This window comes from Brachypodium distachyon, chromosome 1, assembly GCF_000005505.3.
Source record: "Brachypodium distachyon strain Bd21 chromosome 1, Brachypodium_distachyon_v3.0, whole genome shotgun sequence".
Taxonomy (NCBI): Eukaryota; Viridiplantae; Streptophyta; class Magnoliopsida; order Poales; family Poaceae; genus Brachypodium; species Brachypodium distachyon.
In genome coordinates, this window is record NC_016131.3 from 25,365,960 (window position 1) to 25,382,662 (window position 16,703).

General features: G+C 43.8%; 3 protein-coding genes across 9 annotated transcripts; all 3 read left to right on the forward strand.

The window, feature by feature from the left end:
- The first annotated feature begins 1,073 nt into the window (after positions 1–1,073).
- On the forward strand, positions 1,074–4,881 carry LOC100840708 (cyclin-B2-2). The gene is made up of 11 exons (XM_003563198.4): positions 1,074–1,256; positions 1,937–2,118; positions 2,219–2,281; positions 2,380–2,425; positions 2,987–3,106; positions 3,195–3,332; positions 3,424–3,513; positions 3,613–3,834; positions 3,917–4,015; positions 4,113–4,291; positions 4,387–4,881. Exons 2-11 carry the CDS (start codon positions 1,955–1,957, stop codon positions 4,523–4,525), a joined length of 1,260 nt encoding a protein of 419 aa, XP_003563246.1. The 5' UTR covers positions 1,074–1,256; positions 1,937–1,954; the 3' UTR covers positions 4,526–4,881.
- Positions 4,882–5,974: 1,093 nt separating this feature from the next.
- LOC100841312 (protein LAZ1) lies at positions 5,975–10,355 on the forward strand. Of its 6 annotated transcripts, none has more exons than XM_010241259.3 (10): positions 5,975–6,367; positions 6,453–6,607; positions 6,795–7,207; positions 7,304–7,360; positions 7,465–7,573; positions 7,646–7,830; positions 7,918–8,006; positions 8,879–9,140; positions 9,233–9,484; positions 9,596–10,355. In XM_010241259.3, the coding sequence occupies exons 3-10, from the start codon at positions 7,058–7,060 to the stop codon at positions 9,926–9,928; spliced, it is 1,437 nt and encodes a 478-aa protein (XP_010239561.1). In that variant the 5' UTR covers positions 5,975–6,367; positions 6,453–6,607; positions 6,795–7,057; the 3' UTR covers positions 9,929–10,355. The 6 variants fall into 6 exon arrangements, with proteins under 6 accessions (XP_010239561.1, XP_024311171.1, XP_024311170.1 ...); XM_024455403.1 differs by having other exon boundaries at positions 6,474–6,607; XM_024455402.1 differs by having other exon boundaries at positions 5,975–6,363.
- Positions 10,356–10,871: 516 nt separating this feature from the next.
- On the forward strand, positions 10,872–16,643 carry LOC100841615 (1,4-alpha-glucan-branching enzyme, chloroplastic/amyloplastic). Of its 2 annotated transcripts, none has more exons than XM_014896805.2 (14): positions 10,872–11,140; positions 11,250–11,330; positions 11,774–11,981; positions 12,095–12,164; positions 12,500–12,769; positions 12,885–13,791; positions 14,019–14,135; positions 14,319–14,381; positions 14,844–14,951; positions 15,444–15,473; positions 15,581–15,648; positions 15,740–15,821; positions 15,940–16,056; positions 16,139–16,643. In XM_014896805.2, exons 1-14 carry the CDS (start codon positions 11,066–11,068, stop codon positions 16,358–16,360), a joined length of 2,418 nt encoding a protein of 805 aa, XP_014752291.1. In that variant the 5' UTR covers positions 10,872–11,065; the 3' UTR covers positions 16,361–16,643. The 2 variants fall into 2 exon arrangements, with proteins under 2 accessions (XP_014752291.1, XP_003563249.1); XM_003563201.4 differs by having other exon boundaries at positions 10,873–11,140; positions 15,372–15,473.
- The last annotated feature ends 60 nt before the right edge of the window (positions 16,644–16,703 follow it).

Below are 16,703 nucleotides of genomic sequence, written 5' to 3' on the forward strand. Positions count from 1 at the left end.
GTTTTGAAATCCAACATGCTTGTTTAGTTCAATTGTGTACCCTTAAATGTAAAGTTAATAGTCAAAATTTCGTGAGACAGAGTTGAAATTTCCAACTTCGAGTTTGAGAGAGGCGGAAAAACAAGATGGGTGAGCTTGTTCTCGAGGACTTACGAGTGGTGACTTTAGTTACTTTGCAGTAAATCAACCATTTAACCAATTGTTCGAACATAACCCTGTTTATTTGAGCCGTGGAATATCTTTTTCCTCGGAAAATTTAATCCTGAATAATAACTCTTTACGACTATATCTTGGACCACTTAAGGCCACTCATTGTCACGTCTCACGTGTCCGTTTCGCCTTGTGTATCTGCTCCTCTGGCTCCGCCCCTAATTGTATAAACGCCTTTTTTCTTGTAGCTTTAATAAATCTAGAGGTTCAGTAAATGTTTGTTTACAAAACGAATAGAACCGTTAGTTAATTACTCCACGTAAATCGACAGGCGTCAGAACGTAACCCTATTTACCGGAGCAACCGAATATCTCTTTGCTATTTTGTTAACTCCTAACAATAACTCGTAGTGGCTCTGTACCTAGCTAGGACCACTTAATGCCTCCCACCCGTTGCGCCTCGTGCGTCCGTTTCACACGAAAACGCCGCGGGAATCCATTTCAAATTCAAACACGTGGAGTAAAAAAAGCCGCCAACTCCGGTTTCGCTTCCGCGCATCCGTCCGTTACGTCGGTTTCCATTTCTCGCCGTGTGAAACCAACCCACACATGTAGCGAACCGATCTACACGTGTCTACCGCGGCGACCACAGCTGCTCGGTTCCATCAAAGGAACCAGAACACAACACAACACACTCCCCCTCTTCATGATAATAATAAAGTCTTGCTGTTGCTGCTTAGTCCATTTTGAAAGCAAGCGTAGTAAGGCACATGTGAGTTGGGAGTCCATCCTAAGGAAGGGTAGCCGTTAAGGCCGCCCCACAGCTCGCCCAGCCGTCCGATCTTCCATCTGACGGCCGGGTTCCAAGGACCGTTGGGTTTAAACGCTTTCGGATTCAGGCCCTTTTTCCTTCCCCCCCTCCTATTTTATCTCGCCCTTGCCTGCCTTCCCCCTCCGCTCCCATCCCCATCTTCCTCTCTCTCTCTCTCTGCCCCCGCTCCTCGCAGAAGCAGCCGCAGCTACTCACCAGCAAGGGCGAGGAGGAGAGGACGAGGCGAGAGCAGCAAGCGGCTACTACCCTTCTTCTCCGTCTCTCCAGCAAGCGAGGTCCGTGACGAGTTCTTGGACGGATGGATGCGTTCTTGAACGGGGGTTGAGTTGCGTTGGGTTGTTTCGTGTTCTTGAGTTTGGGGACTCTTTTGTTCTTTGGATTGATTCGTTTCTTGCGTCGGATTTGGTTGGATCTCCGGTTCTAGCTCTGATTCCCTTGGATCTCCGGTTGGATGGACGAATTCAGGGGCAGAGGATAGCTAGAAATAGAAGCGAAGCGAGCGATTCATTCCGCCGGGCTCGTCTCGGGTAGGATTACTTTTTGGGGTTTTTAGGAGTTGGATCCTTCGAGGTTTCGGCCGGTTCCATGGTCGTCGTCTCCGGGGAATTCGAGCAAAAAGATCGGCGAGGAATTTGAGCACATGGTCTGGGCGGCTCAAAAGTTTCCTCTTTTGCTCCCGTACAGCGTGGCTTTCTTGGATCTTCCCCTCCCACTAGACGAGATAGACCCGAAGCATAATAGCTATTAGTTCAGTGGGATTTTTCTCGCTCGTTTGATTTCGAATTCGCGAGTTTTGTTTCATGGGCACGCGTCAAAATCAAAGTTCCTGGCTTGTCCCCGACGTCCGATGAGATGGCAGGAGCCATTCAGACCGAAAAGTGCTTTCTTTTATTGCAGATGCGCGTGAATCTTCGCGTTTCTTCAGTTTTTGAACGAGAATTCTGGTTTGCTGCAGGGGTTTCATCATCAGCAAATGGAGAATCGCGTGCACGCCATGGGATCCGAGAACACCATGGAGGGCGTCAAGTTTGCTTCCGAGACGGCGGCCAACACCAACCGGAGGGCCCTCAGGGACATCAAGAACATCATCGGGAACCCTCACCAACACCTGGCTGTCAGCAAGAGAGGGCTGCTAGAGTAAATCATCCACTGACCCATGACGAATTTCGGGTTCCAATTTTGGATATTTGTAAAACCGGATCTCTGATTTTGCTTCCTGTTTCTTTCCATGTTTCAGAAAACCAGCTGCCGCAGATCCCAAGAACCAACGTGGCTTTGCTGGACACCGGCCAGTCACGAGGTTTGCGAGCTGTTCTTCTCCGTACTTGGTACTTGCCATTTAGAGCTGGATTTAGTGGAAATTTGATGGAGTTTGTGTGGTGTTACCAATTTTGGCAGGAAATTTGCTGCAACTATGGCAACACAACCTGCAAGTGCCCCACCGGTAATACTCATGAAAGCGATTAAATTTTAAAATCGTACTAGCTGTTTTGATACTGTCTTCACTATGCATTGCTGTACTTATCTCTGTACCTTCCAATTATATATGTTCCAGTATGTAGCAGAAATTCCATAAATGCCAGTTCAATTTTCTGATAATAATGTGCTGTTGGTGCTCTCTGTAAATTCAGTGTAGTTTGAATTAGTACACCTGATATCTTCAGATTTGCACATACAATCTTCAGGATTTGGGGATGATCAAATATTGATAAAATATATGCAATGTATCTTCTTATTGAATTGAGTGCCCTTATATGGTATATTATTAGTGTAGGCTCAATGGAATAGCTGTAGATTATTCTTCAAAGATATTAGCTGTAGAATTTATTTTGACTGTGCAATGAATTGTCTCCTTTTCCATCTTTTGCACCAGCATCTGTGTTTCCTTACTTCTGTGCACTCTGATTTTGGTTAGTTTACAGCTGCATATTATATACTTTTCACTATATTTGGACTAAATTACATTAGTAAACCGTCAACTCAAGGATCTGAAATTATTTGGCAGGCACCCGTTGGCAGTGACAGGCAGAAAAGAAACGCAGATACTGCATTCCACACTGATATGGAATGCACCAAGATATCTGATGACTCGCCACTGCCAATGCTGTTTGAGATGGATGACTTGGTATGTAACACAGTACCGTTGTATAATCAGCATAAATTATTTACCATTTGGTGGTTACATCCCTCATCAGCCATACTTGTCGCCCCAGATGTCATCCGAGCTCAAGGAGATCGAGATGGAAGACAGTGAAGAGGTGGCACCAGATATTGACAGCTGTGATGCAGGCAATTCACTTGCTGTGGTTGAATACGTTGATGAACTTTACAGTTTCTACAGAAAAACTGAGGTGATTATTTTGGAACCCTGGTTGAAAAGTTAGTTATCTGCTATTGTTACCAAGTTGTGAGCCTGATCTCACTGAAAAATTCTGTGTGTAGGATTTGAGCTGTGTCTCGCCTACCTACATGTCACGCCAAACTGACATTAATGAGAAGATGCGTGGCATTCTTATTGACTGGCTTATTGAGGTAAGGATTTTTTTAATTTGAATTTCTGTGGATTCACCAAAGTGTTCTCCTATGCATTAAGAAGTTCTTAGAAATTCCAATGTTCTTTGTCCAATGCAGGTCCACTATAAACTGGAGCTATTGGGTGAGACCTTGTTCCTGACAGTGAACATCATAGACAGATATTTAGCTCAAGAAAATGTGGTGAGGAAGAAACTGCAACTTGTCGGTGTGACGGCCATGCTGCTGGCGTGCAAATATGAAGAAGTCAGCGTCCCTGTGGTGGATGATCTGATCCTCATCTGCGATCGCGCCTACACCCGCGCTGATATTCTGGAAATGGTAAACAATCCTACACCTTTCGATTCAGTTTCAATGCAAACACAATCTTATCTTCAGAGGAGTGACGATAGCAATTCTGCAGGAGAGGATGATTGTGGACACGCTTGAATTCAATATGTCAGTCCCAACACCATACTGTTTCATGAGAAGGTTCCTGAAGGCAGCACAATCTGACAAGAAGGTGAGATAGTCGTATCGGTACATGGATCTTTGCATCCCTAGCATTGTTATGAGTGCATTGCCTCTCTGACACAAATGCTTCCATTTTTCTGAATCAGATGGAGCTCCTATCTTTTTTCATAATCGAGCTTAGCCTTGTCAGTTACGAGATGCTAAAGTTCCAGCCGTCGATGCTGGCGGCTGCGGCCATCTACACTGCTCAGTGCACGATCAATGGGTTCAAGTCCTGGAACAAATGCTGTGAGCTCCACACAAGATACTCTGAAGAACAGCTGATGTATGAAAACAATGCATTCCCTAGTTATCAATTCAAGTGTAAACTTTGGTAATGCTTCTGTGCTCACAGTTTTTTTGGTTCACTTTGGTTTTCAGGGACTGCTCCAGGATGATGGTTGAACTCCATCAAGGAGCAGCTCATGGGAAGCTAACTGGGGTTCACAGGAAGTACAGCACCTTCAAGTATGGCTGCGCTGCGAAATCAGAGCCGGCCGGCTTCTTGCTGGATGCATAATTCCTAAACTGGATCGACTGTGTGGGGGGTTACAAACCCTGTAACTAAAGAAATTTTCCATGGAGAATATGAGTGAAAGAGATTCAGGTGTACATGGAAGGCAGGTTGCTTTGTTGAAATTACAGAGTGAGACCAAGACCAACATGTGTTGGGGTTGGCTGTACTTGTGTGCTTCTTTTATACTCTTGGGTAACTTAACATCGATGAAACATTGGTTTTTAGGCTGCTTCCAACTTGTATCTGTTGGAATAGCTCAGTATATCTATTTTAGGCTGGCAATTCATCATTCATTCTGTGAACACCTGCAAGTTGCAAATAAACATGAGCTGAATCCCCTGTTCATTGTGTGGAAATTATCTAGTGTTTTCCCTGAAATTGGTTTCCTTCCCTGTTGCTGTTTGGGATGTTTTATTACATTGGTTCATTGATGACAATCCCCTAGTGGTTTTCATGGAGCATTTATATCTTCATAGGAAAAAGCTCCCATTTATTCTCTAGTACTTTTGAATTCAAATTGGAGTTGTAGTTCAGATTGGCAGCAGTGGTAGGTGGTCCAAAAACCGAACGTTTTCCCAAGCTTTCAATTTTTTGTATCTTTGACTTTGAAGCGAGTCAGTGACCCCCAGTAGGACTAGAATTAGCACTAGGACCCAGTACTAGTGTCATATTCTATACAGTAGAGACCTGAAAACATGTGGGCATGTTTGCAGTGTGTGTCTTGTGCTCAACGGTCTCCTCAACGGTCTGCTGCACATTTGTGTCATGGGCTCAACGGTGTGCTGCTGAACATTGTATCCATAAGAAAAAAAATGTAATGAACTTGTAGAATGAAGTCTAAAATTGGCAATGCATCTCTCATTTCTGAACCTGGCAAGGCATTTCCTTGGGAGAAAAAAAAGTTGCAAACTTTGTGTTACTCCTGTTGAAATGACTTTCCATGCTGAAGTCCTACCGGCAGTGAAAACACGTGAATGTAATAGTAGAAACTGCTTGATGGAGTGCAGCACGGGAAGAATAACACAAGAACTTGGTTGAATGAATAGGTGATAGTCATACTTGGAAGAATAACACAAGAACTGTTTTTTCCCACGAGCGTAGTATCTCATAACAAAAAATTCTGTCAGAATTGCATGGAGATGAGCCCATAGCAAAAATTCCAATGGTTTCGAATCCCCCAAATCAAACTAATCCGTGTAGGAGAAATTCCTTGGAAATGAAGTTCCTGTGAATTTCCTTTTGAATCAAATCGAATAGGTTCTAGACGAGGCACGCTAGCACTGGAGCAGCCATGATTGGGGCACTAGGAGCATAGAGATGCTTCCAAACTCCACTGAACGTGGAAAGCGACGGCAGCAGCTTGGGGAGTAAAGTAAAGCGCCGTGCGTTGGTTGCAGGGCAATCCAGGATGAGTTTCATTTTTGTTTTGAAGAGGCAGGCTGAGTTTTATTATGCATTTGCAGGATCGGATCAATGATAACAAGAGCCAAAAAAAGAGAGAGAAAAGAGCGACTCCAAAACGTTTGCACTTCTCTTTCTTTTGCGCCATGTGAATGTGATCGATGCGAGAGAATATCGTAGGAGGTGCACCTGTCTCTGTCTCTTCTCTAATCCGAAGCCTAATCTAATCTCACCTAGCCTGATTTCATCTGACTCATCGCGTCACACGCACCCCTCCGCTCCCGCGGCTCCCGATCCCAATCCCAATCCCACACGGGCAAACAAAACAAAGCTGCTGCCGCTGTTCTTCACCGATCGGTCAATCCCGTGGCTGCTCGTCTGCGATCCTACCCGCATTGGCTCTCTCTCCGGCGGCGGCGGCGGATCCGGTTTCGCGAGAGGTAGGTACGTGTTCCTTCCTTGTTTCCTTGGCACCGTTTCTCCTGTCCCCGCCCTTTGATTTGTGATCCGTTCGTGGAGAATAATACAGTTGGTTCCTGCGCGCGATTAGAGAGCGAAAAGGTCTCATCTTTGGTCGGAATTTCCGCGGAAAGCTTCCTGCTGCCGCCCGTGGAGCTGCCGGACGAGCGACCCCTCGCTCCGTGGATCGTCTTCCTCCTCCTCGCGCGAGCGCCTCCACCGCAGGTTGATCTCCCCTTCGATTCTCTCCGTTTCTCCTCCCATCACCCCCACGAACGGATTTCGCCCTCTAGGTCCCCGTTTCATAATCTTTCCCCAATTCGTAACCGAAGCAAAAATCAAGGTACTGGGTCCTCCCCCCCGTGCTTCAGATCAATTTCCCATGTAAATCTCACCTTCATTGCGCTTGCAGCCTGCAGGGTTAATGCCCACACCAAGTGCTAATTAGGTGGAGGAACAGCACACAAGGTCACTCTAGGTTTTCTTGCCTGCCTGCCTGCTGGAAGAGAAAAAAAAAGGGACATTTGTATCAGTGGGGTCTTTTGAATTATGCTGCTGTATGAACCATACTTGTGTGGAACCGCACAAGGCTCCGAATGTGTCGACGGCTCGCCAGAGGACGAGATTTGAGTACCACAGTCGAGCAGTGGGGGACAGAGAAGGAACGAGAGGGCAATGGAATTGGCTGAGCAGTTGCTCTCCGCGCTCAGGAGCTACGCGCCGCCTCTTTGGGCTACGCTCACCGCGGGGATTTTCGTCGTCATCTCGCTCACGCTGTCCCTGTTCTTGCTCTTCAACCATCTGTCGGCATACAAGAACCCAGAGGTTGGGGATCTGTATTTTTCTCAACTGAAACAGCATGGGTAAATTGTTGGGGAGATGTTTGACTTTGCTTTTTTGGCGTCTCTGTTTGTATTTCAGGAGCAGAAGTTCCTTGTGGGTGTCATTCTCATGGTTCCATTCTACGCGATTGAGTCGGTAAGGTGCTATGCTTTGTCATTTTGTCTTGTTGAATCGTACATTCACAATGCTGGCTGAGGTCAATTTAGATGTTAAGATTTTGGAGTAATACACTGTTGCAGTACATATCATTGGTGAATGCACCGATTAGTGTTGATATTGAGATTCTGAGGGACGGCTATGAAGCATTTGCTATGTACTGTTTTGGACGGTATCTAGTTGCCTGCTTAGGTACTCCCTTATCTGTCATTCCAGTGTTGTCATCCACGCCCTTGCGCTTCCTTATAATCTTCTTCATTCTAGGCGGAGAAGATAGGACGATTGAATTTCTGAAGAAGGAGGGCAGTTCAGGTTCTGATGCACCACTTTTAGGCCATGCATCCGAACAACGATATGTAAACCATCCTTTTCCAATGAATTACATGTTGAACCCGTGGCCCATAGGCGAATGGTTCTACGTGATCGTCAAGTTTGGGCTTGTTCAATATGTATGCCATTCTTTACCTCCCATGCCATTTGATTTTGCAGCATATCATAGAAAATCAAAACTAATCCATTGTCCTTTCCTTTTATAGATGATAATAAAGACAATATGTGCTATTCTTGCGGTGATTCTTGAATCCTTTGGAGTGTACTGTGAAGGAGAGTTTAAGTGGAACTGTGGGTAAGAGACTTGCTCCTGAATGGCACCGATTTCTTTTACTCAACTGTCCTACCATGAAAATGTCTCATTCTGCTACACTGCTATTGTAGTACTACTTCTGCTCTCTTTAGATTCCTTCTAATATATTGCATATAGATCCATTTTAAACTTTGAGTTTCAATGTACACAAAATTTCTTGGATTTGTCCTGTGCAAATCTTATTACTTGATGTTTCGTTAAATAAAAATACTTTAATCTCATTGTATTCTTAAATCATTCTAATGGTCAAAGGTGTTTAAGGGAGTCTTTGTCGATTTACGAAACATCAGGTAAAAAAAGAATGAGGTATTCCCTCCGTCCAACAAAGGATGTCTTAAGTTTGTCAAAATTTGAATGTATCTATACACTAAATCATGTCTAGATACATTCAAATTTAGTCAAAGTTGAGACATCCTTTGTTGGACGGAGTGAGTAGTACTATTTTGTTCAAAAGTCTTTATCCAGTTGTGGTTATGGCATTCTTTTTGCATCACCTCCTGTGTCGTATATTTAGTTGCCCTGCACCCTTCATTCAGTTACAACTTGGAACATCCTGTTACCATATATTTTTCATACTCCTAATATGAGGCTTGATTTTTTGGCATGAACTTTCCTTGTTAGGCTCTTATTAGATGAATCTTAGAAGCTGCATGCATGAGAAATTTGGAATACATTTATGCATATCTTCTCTTTTGCCTTTTCTATGCACATGCGCTCGCATTGTCTAACAATGTTCATGCATCCAATTATGTTTTAGCTAAAAGACATTGTCTTGGTACTGATCAGCGAACCTCTCCATGCATTAGTTTAAATGCATTCGCTTGCTACTTATGACTTGCTGACCGATTTACCAGGTACTCCTACACCGCCATGGCTCTTAATTTCAGTCAGTCATGGGCCTTATACTGTCTCGTTCAGTTTTACACCGCCATAAAGGACGAGCTAGCCCATATAAAGCCTCTTGCGAAGTTTTTGACCTTCAAGTCTATTGTGTTCTTAACATGGTGGCAAGGTGTGGCAATTGCATTGCTCTCCAGTTGGGGTTTGTTGAGAGGACCTATAGCTCAAGAGTTGCAGTTCAAGTCCAGTATCCAGGACTTCATTATCTGCATAGAGGTGCTAAACATTTCCTGTTTTACCTTAAGCATGTTTGGATTTTCAAATTTGCAATAATCCTAACAGAGTTATTTTCTTCTCATCCGATACAGATGGGTGTTGCTTCTGTTATCCACCTGTATGTCTTCCCTGCCAAGCCATATGAGCTAATGGGCGATCTTTTCACTGGAGAGGTTTCAGTTCTTGGGGACTATGCTTCAGTGGACTGCCCTCTAGATCCAGATGAAGTAAAAGATAGCGAGCGTCCAACCAAGATCAGGCTTCCTCAGCCAGATGATAATGTCAGATGCTCCACCGGCATAAAAGAAAGCGTCCGTGATGTTGTACTTGGAGGAGGCGAATATGTAAGGAAAAAAAAGATGCTATCTCACCTCTTCCTCAATTGTTTAACTGAACTTTTATTTTGACCCACTGTAGCTAAACTGAAAACATGGCCATTTGACTGAACCTTGCAGATTGTGAATGACCTGAAGTTCACGGTGAACCACGCAGTGGAGCCGATCAACGAGAAGATCCACAGGATATCCCAGAACATGAAAAAGCACGAAAAAGAGAAGAAGCAAACGAACGACGACAGCTGCATCGATTCGCCGCGGTCCTTGCACAGGGTGATCAGCGGGATCGACGACCCGCTCCTGAACGGGAGCCTCAGCGACAACAGCGGCCCCAAGAAAGCCCGCAGGCACCGCAGGAGGTCCGGCACAGAGAGCGGCGGGGAGAGCAGTGACCACCACGGCGGCCTAGGCGGGTACGAGATCCGGGGCCACAGATGGATCACAAGGGAGTGAGGATATTAGGAAGAGCCCAGTCTGCAACATGAATTCATTTGAAACGCCGGCTGCTTTGGATCTTCTTCCTTACTGAGTCTTGACTGCTAAAAGGCAGTGATATCAGCTATAAAAACCTTGATGATGAATCTGGAGTCAGTGCAGAAGTAAGAATCTCCTTGTCATGATCCTGCGGACGCGGAGAATTGAGCCAGCTGTCGATTCATTTTGTTCTTTCCAGCTGACATTTCAGCTTCATCTTATGCAGTAGTATTAAAACAGTACATATAGAAGGATTAAGGGCAAGTGAGGAAATGAGCATGGCAGCTAGTTTCATCCATGACTGCACCATCATTTGTCAAACCTTTAGTACTCCGTAGATGAATCTTCTGTAAAGTACCACAGACTTGAAAGATATGAAAGAAATAGTACTACTCTCAATGTGCTCTGCCAGTTTTATTTCCGTTGCTGAAAACAACCGTATGCAATTACATAGAAAGCAATACTTGTCTTAACCAAACAATGTACTCCATTCGTCCAGCAAAAGATGTCTCAAGTTTGTCAAAATTTAGATGTATCTAGACATGACTTAGTGTATAGATACATTCAAATTTAAATTTAGTCAAAGTTGAGACATCTTCTGTTGGACGGAGGAATACATCATGGAGACAAATCTGCTGACGCGGGCTAGTCCAATACAGCGCAAATAGTCCCATAACGCAAACACGTCCTTTGTTTCTCTTCGAGAAAGTCTCTTTTTTTTTTCTGGGAAGGTTTCACTTTCTCCCTGTCCCACTCGTAAATTGATGACGCCTGAGACACGTAAAGGCCCAAAAGAGCCTTTTGCTGGCCCAAGCCACACGGGCTCTCCGTGACCGTCCACGTGGCAGCATGGCCCACTAGGCCCACAGATCCGCATCGTCCTCGTGACTCTCTCCTCCGCCGTTGCTTCCACTCCACACTGCTCTCCTGGAGAAAGACACTCCACAGGGAACGGACGGAAGCGGCCAAGAAAAAATCACGCCTTTCCGTTCCGTTCCGTCGGCCTCCGGCGCCACTCTTCCTCCCTCCGGCCGATATAAACCGCGGGCGGGTCTCGAGCCCCGCGGAAAATGGGAACCTCCTCCTCCGCCGCCACCGCACTCCGACGCGACCACGATGCTGTGCCTCGCCTGCTCGCGCTCTCCCCTGCCGCGCCCCTCTCCCACTGACCGCCCGGGCCCCGGGATCGCGGTGAGCCACTCGGGATTTCGTTATTTCCTCTCTTTTGTTGTTGGTTCCGTTCTCCGTTCTCTTGTGCCCCATGGATGATGAGGTTCTTGACGGGTGGGTATGCGTGCAGGGTGTCGCCGGCGGCGGCAATGTGCGGCTGAGCGTGGTGCCTGTCCCGTCTCCGCCGCTTCGCTGCTCGTGGCCACGGAAGGTACACCGACTTCTTCCTTGTTTACCCAGATTTGGGAATATGGCCCCCCTGGGTTACCGCTGGGCAACCGGGATTGGATTATGGTTATGTAAATAGCACTAACTTTGAGGTCAACATTTCGTCTAGTAGAATACGGTTTTCGATCCTAGTCGCGTCAGTAGCGGGTTTCATGAACGGAAATTGTGATTCCCATTTAAAATCTTTTTTACATTTCTGCGATTCAGATTTTCTTTCCTACTGCCCTGGTATTTTAACCGTATTAACTGCTATATATGCAACCCAAATGTGTGTAATTATGCGATGAACGTAGCAATGTGGTTGCTACATTTTGGCAAAATTAATTAGTTAATTAATACAAGCCGCATCACATGTTGTATCTCTGTTGCTTGTTTGTTTCTTGAATCTGCCGATCGCTGTAACGGTTGCTCATATGTATACGCAAGGCCAAGAGCAAGTTCTCTGTTCCTGTGGCTGTGCGAGAAAACCAAAATATGGCAATGAAGGAAGATGGTTTCGATAACCTTCCCATATATAAGCTGGATCCGAAGTTGGCCGAATTCAAGGTCCACTTCGATTACAGGATAAAAAGATACCTTGAACAGAAACAATCGATTGAACAAAATGAGGGAAGCCTTGCCGAATTTTCTAAAGGTTAGCTTTTCTGTTGATACATTCGAAATGCTAGTATTTGTTGCATACAGTACCTGGCATGCTACTTACATGGTATACTCGAATTCTCTGTTTCTGGCCTTCCATCCGTGTAGGCTATTTGAAGTTTGGGATCAATACAGATGGTGACACAACTGTGTACCGTGAGTGGGCCCCTGCTGCAAAGTAAGTTCTAATGTTTTCATGTGGCTACTTGTTAATGGTCTTGGATTAATGTATGCAATGCTGATTAATGAAGCTGTCTTAGAACTAGTTTCCATTTTTGTTTCCAGTGAGATTGTGTATTTTCTGGTAGTAGCTAGCAAAGTTTTCGCTTGCAGCATGTCTTGGATGTTGAGGTCAGCATCACCGACAGATTGTGATGCCCTGAAGACAGAAAATATGTTTTCCCTTTTCTTTTTGTGTTCAAGCTAAAAAATGCTCATTCATTTTATGGCATTACTTTTCAAAAATTTAGTATATTTATGTGTTTACTTGCGAATCTTACTTTATGGGTGTAGGGAAGCGCAACTTGTTGGTGACTTCAACAACTGGAATGGTGCTATGCACAAGATGGAGAGGGATAAATATGGTGTTTGGTCAATCAGGATTTCCCATGTCAATGGGAAACCTGCCATCCCACACAATTCCAAGGTTAAATTTTGCTTTAGGCGTGGAGATGGTGTATGGGTTGATCGGATTCCTGCATGGATTCGTTATGCAACGTTTGATGCCTCTAAATTTGGAGCTCCTTACGACGGCATTCACTGGGATCCACCAACTAGTGAAAGGTGTACATTTAGTGGCTTGAACTGCTGTGTAAATATGAGCAACAAGTCTGCACAAAAACCACAAAATAGAAAAGGAATGCCAAACCATAATACTTTGCTACTGTTTGTTCTGCAGGTATGTGTTTAAGCATCCTCGGCCTCCAAAGCCTGGCGCTCCACGTATCTATGAGGCGCATGTGGGGATGAGTGGTGAAAAGCCAGAAGTAAGCACATACAGAGAATTTGCAGACAATGTGTTACCACGCATAAGGGCAAATAACTACAACACAGTTCAGCTGATGGCAATCATGGAACACTCCTACTATGCTTCTTTTGGGTATCATGTGACAAATTTCTTCGCAGTTAGCAGCAGATCAGGCACGCCAGAGGACCTCAAATATCTTGTTGACAAGGCACATAGTTTAGGATTGCGTGTTCTGATGGATGTTGTCCATAGCCATGCGAGCAGTAATGTGACGGATGGTCTACATGGCTATGATGTTGGACAAAACACACAGGAATCGTATTTCCACACAGGAGAGAGGGGCTATCACAAACTGTGGGATAGCCGTCTGTTCAACTATGCCAATTGGGAGGTATTAAGATTTCTTCTTTCTAATTTGAGATATTGGATGGATGAATTCATGTTCGATGGCTTCCGATTTGACGGGGTTACATCCATGCTATACAATCACCATGGTATCAATATGTCATTTGCTGGGAATTACAAGGAGTATTTTGGGTTGGATACTGATGTAGATGCAGTTGTTTACATGATGCTTGCCAACCATTTAATGCACAAGCTCTTGCCAGAAGCAACTGTTGTTGCAGAAGATGTTTCAGGCATGCCTGTGCTTTGTCGGCCAGTTGATGAAGGTGGAGTAGGGTTTGACTATCGCCTGGCTATGGCTATTCCTGATAGATGGATTGACTACTTGAAGAACAAAGATGACCTCGAGTGGTCAATGAGTGGAATAGCACTGACTTTGACTAACAGGAGATATACTGAAAAGTGCATTGCATATGCTGAGAGCCACGATCAGGTACTTTTCCCTCCATTTAGAAATAAATAAACACTTAACGTGATGACAGTTACTTCACAAGTTCCCATCAGATAATAGCATAGGTTACCAGAGTGCTATCCCAGAAGCCAGTAATGGTAACCACTAAGCCGCTATGTGGACCATGTAAAAAGATCCTCAGTTGTGTATCGTCAGCTTTGTGGTCTATTGAAACAACAACTGAATAGTTATTTTACACAAATTTTCAGTCTATTGTTGGTGACAAGACTATGGCATTTCTCTTGATGGACAAGGAAATGTATACTGGCATGTCAGACTTACAGCCTGCTTCGCCTACAATTGATCGTGGCATTGCACTTCAAAAGGTTCAATTCTTCTGAAGTACTCATGAACTTGATGGTTCTAGTTCTGGGTATTTACTGTATCTATTATAATTTGTTATCTTCATAGGTCTACTCAGAGTTCTGGTTGGTTAGCGGTTAGCCCTTGAAGATAATGCATTCCAGTCCCTTCTGTATATTTGGCTAATTGTGTTTACAAATATTCAGATGATTCACTTCATCACAATGGCTCTTGGAGGTGATGGCTACTTAAATTTTATGGGAAATGAGGTAATATCTAATAATCTGTTTCAAACTTCCTACCGATCTGTTTCATGATTCATAAATAAACTGTTTTGAGGATTGGGTGGGGTTGCAAAAAGGTTAAGCCTCTATTTTTCTAAATAGCCAAGTATGCAGCAGCTAACAATCATTTAGTTGTGCTGGTAGTTAATCTTTGTTCTAAGCCATTGTTGCCTTTGAGCATTACTGTTTTCTATCTATTGCTTGATCCTTGTCTTATTATATGTATGCCGACATCACATGGTTGTAATATTTTATTTTATACCAATGTTTCTCCTTAAATGATGCAAACATGGTATAGAGATATTGTCAAGTCTCTCTTGTGCTATTTATGTTTTACATAGAAGACAAGCTTCTTGCACAAAATCAGCAGTATATAGAAAAGTATTGCTACCCAGAAACTTCTATATATTTTTTGTTTCTCATAGTAACAGTTCAATTTTCTTTTAGTTTGGTCACCCAGAATGGATTGACTTTGCAAGAGAAGGCAACAACTGGAGTTATGATAAATGCAGACGTCAGTGGAGCCTTGTTGACACTGATCACCTACGATACAAGGTTATAGCTATGTATATTCATGTAGATTGTGGTTGGTAGCTTTTTTCGAATATATTGGATCATTACCTTCCTTTTTCTCTGATTCTAGCTATTTACACTGGGTCCCAACTTGCTTCATATCCCTTGTAACACTTAATATTAAGCCTTTCCAGCTAGTCTAATTTGCCGATCTACTAGTTGTTGCTCAGTACAATGGTCAAATCTTGCTTGTGGTAACCTACTAACTTTGTTGATTCTCACTCATATATTACTTTTTGTATGCATCAATTGGTGTTGGATTTTCCAAACTTTATTCTAAGGTTTCTTTAAAGGAAGTTATCTTTCTCTGCATACGATAAATGATTTGCTGTATTTTGTCAAGGTTTTCTGCAAGAGTCAAACATTCAATTTGTCATCTAACGCATTGAAAAATTTGAACAGTACATGAATGCATTTGATCAAGCAATGAATGCGCTCGATGATAAATTTTCTTTCCTGTCATCGTCAAAGCAGATTGTCAGCGACGTGAATGAGGAGAAAAAGGTAACTATACAATCTTTAGTCAGGGCAGTTGTTGCATGATTTGTTTCATTCTTAACTAACCATTGTTCTCTTAAACTGCCCTATGCACTTATCCAACTTCCTTTCAGGTTATTGTCTTTGAACGTGGAGATTTGGTTTTCGTCTTCAACTTTCATCCTAATAAAACTTATGAGGGGTAACTATTTTATTGCAAGATTGGTATTTCAGGATTACTTCTGCTTAACATCTAATGTGCTTAATATCATCTCCAATTGCAAAACATGCAGTTACAAAGTCGGATGCGACTTGCCTGGGAAGTACAGGGTAGCTCTGGACTCTGATGCTTTCCTCTTTGGTGGACATGGAAGAGTAAGCAATGGAAATAATGTTCTACATCAGTTTTGGCTCCTTTTCTCCAATAGTAGGTGCCATCAAAGCTTTGCATCGGATTATCTTATTTGCAGTGTTGATCTGTGTTGTGTCACAGGTTGGCCATGACATAGATCACTTCACGTCACCGGAAGGAGTACCAGGAGTAGCCAAGACAAACTTCAACAACCGCCCTAACTCATTCAAAGTCCTCTCCCCACCCCGTACTTGTGTGGTAATGATGATTCTATGAGGTTTCTGTAACTAATAAACAACAACAAACCATAGTACGACCTCACAAACTGCTCGTGTTTCAGGTTTACAAGCGCGCCGATGAAAAAGCTGAAGTGCATAAGATGGAAGGAGCTGCTGCTTCTGGGAAGATTGCTCTGGATTATATCGGTGTTGACGCGACATACATAAAACAAATAGCAGACAAGGAGGCAGCATCTGGTTCCAGAAAGGCGTCAACAGAGGATGATTCAGGCAAGAAGGGAACCAAGTTTGCCCTTCAGTCGTCTGTCGAGGACAAGAAATAAGCACCATATGACTGCTTGATCAGGACCGGCTGCTGCGCTGTTGTAATACTTCTGCTATAGCTAGTAGTACTAGCAATAGTAGTGAGTTGTGCAAACTTTAGATCCTGGCTTGCCTTGACTTGGCTATGGTTATTTAGCTGAAGTGCATGTATAAATCTACAGAAAGAGAAATAATCAGCCATGGTATGAGCCGAGACCTCCGGTGTTGACTCTGGCTTAATGTGCCCAACATGCGTGCCCGGGCCTTCCTATCATATAAATAAAGTTTCGGGCTTTCTTCCCAGAATAGAAACAGTTATTTCTTTGGAAAGAAAGAAGCAATTGTTTGTTTGCAATTGATATA

Bases quoted from the DNA above. Each gene is read 5' to 3' on its own strand.
- LOC100840708 (XM_003563198.4), top strand. From the start codon at position 1,955: ATGGAGAATCGCGTGCACGCCATGGGATCCGAGAACACCATGGAGGGC. The intron at 3,835-3,916 runs GTAAACAATCCT...GCAATTCTGCAG, and splicing joins GCGCTGATATTCTGGAAATG to GAGAGGATGATTGTGGACAC. The intron at 4,016-4,112 runs GTGAGATAGTCG...TTTCTGAATCAG, and splicing joins CAGCACAATCTGACAAGAAG to ATGGAGCTCCTATCTTTTTT.
- LOC100841312 (XM_010241259.3), top strand. From the start codon at position 7,058: ATGGAATTGGCTGAGCAGTTGCTCTCCGCGCTCAGGAGCTACGCGCCG. The intron at 7,208-7,303 runs GTTGGGGATCTG...TTTGTATTTCAG, and splicing joins CGGCATACAAGAACCCAGAG to GAGCAGAAGTTCCTTGTGGG. The intron at 9,485-9,595 runs GTAAGGAAAAAA...TGAACCTTGCAG, and splicing joins TACTTGGAGGAGGCGAATAT to ATTGTGAATGACCTGAAGTT.
- LOC100841615 (XM_003563201.4), top strand. From the start codon at position 11,066: ATGCTGTGCCTCGCCTGCTCGCGCTCTCCCCTGCCGCGCCCCTCTCCC. The intron at 14,952-15,371 runs GTTATAGCTATG...AAATTTGAACAG, and splicing joins CTGATCACCTACGATACAAG to TACATGAATGCATTTGATCA. The intron at 15,474-15,580 runs GTAACTATACAA...ACTTCCTTTCAG, and splicing joins ACGTGAATGAGGAGAAAAAG to GTTATTGTCTTTGAACGTGG.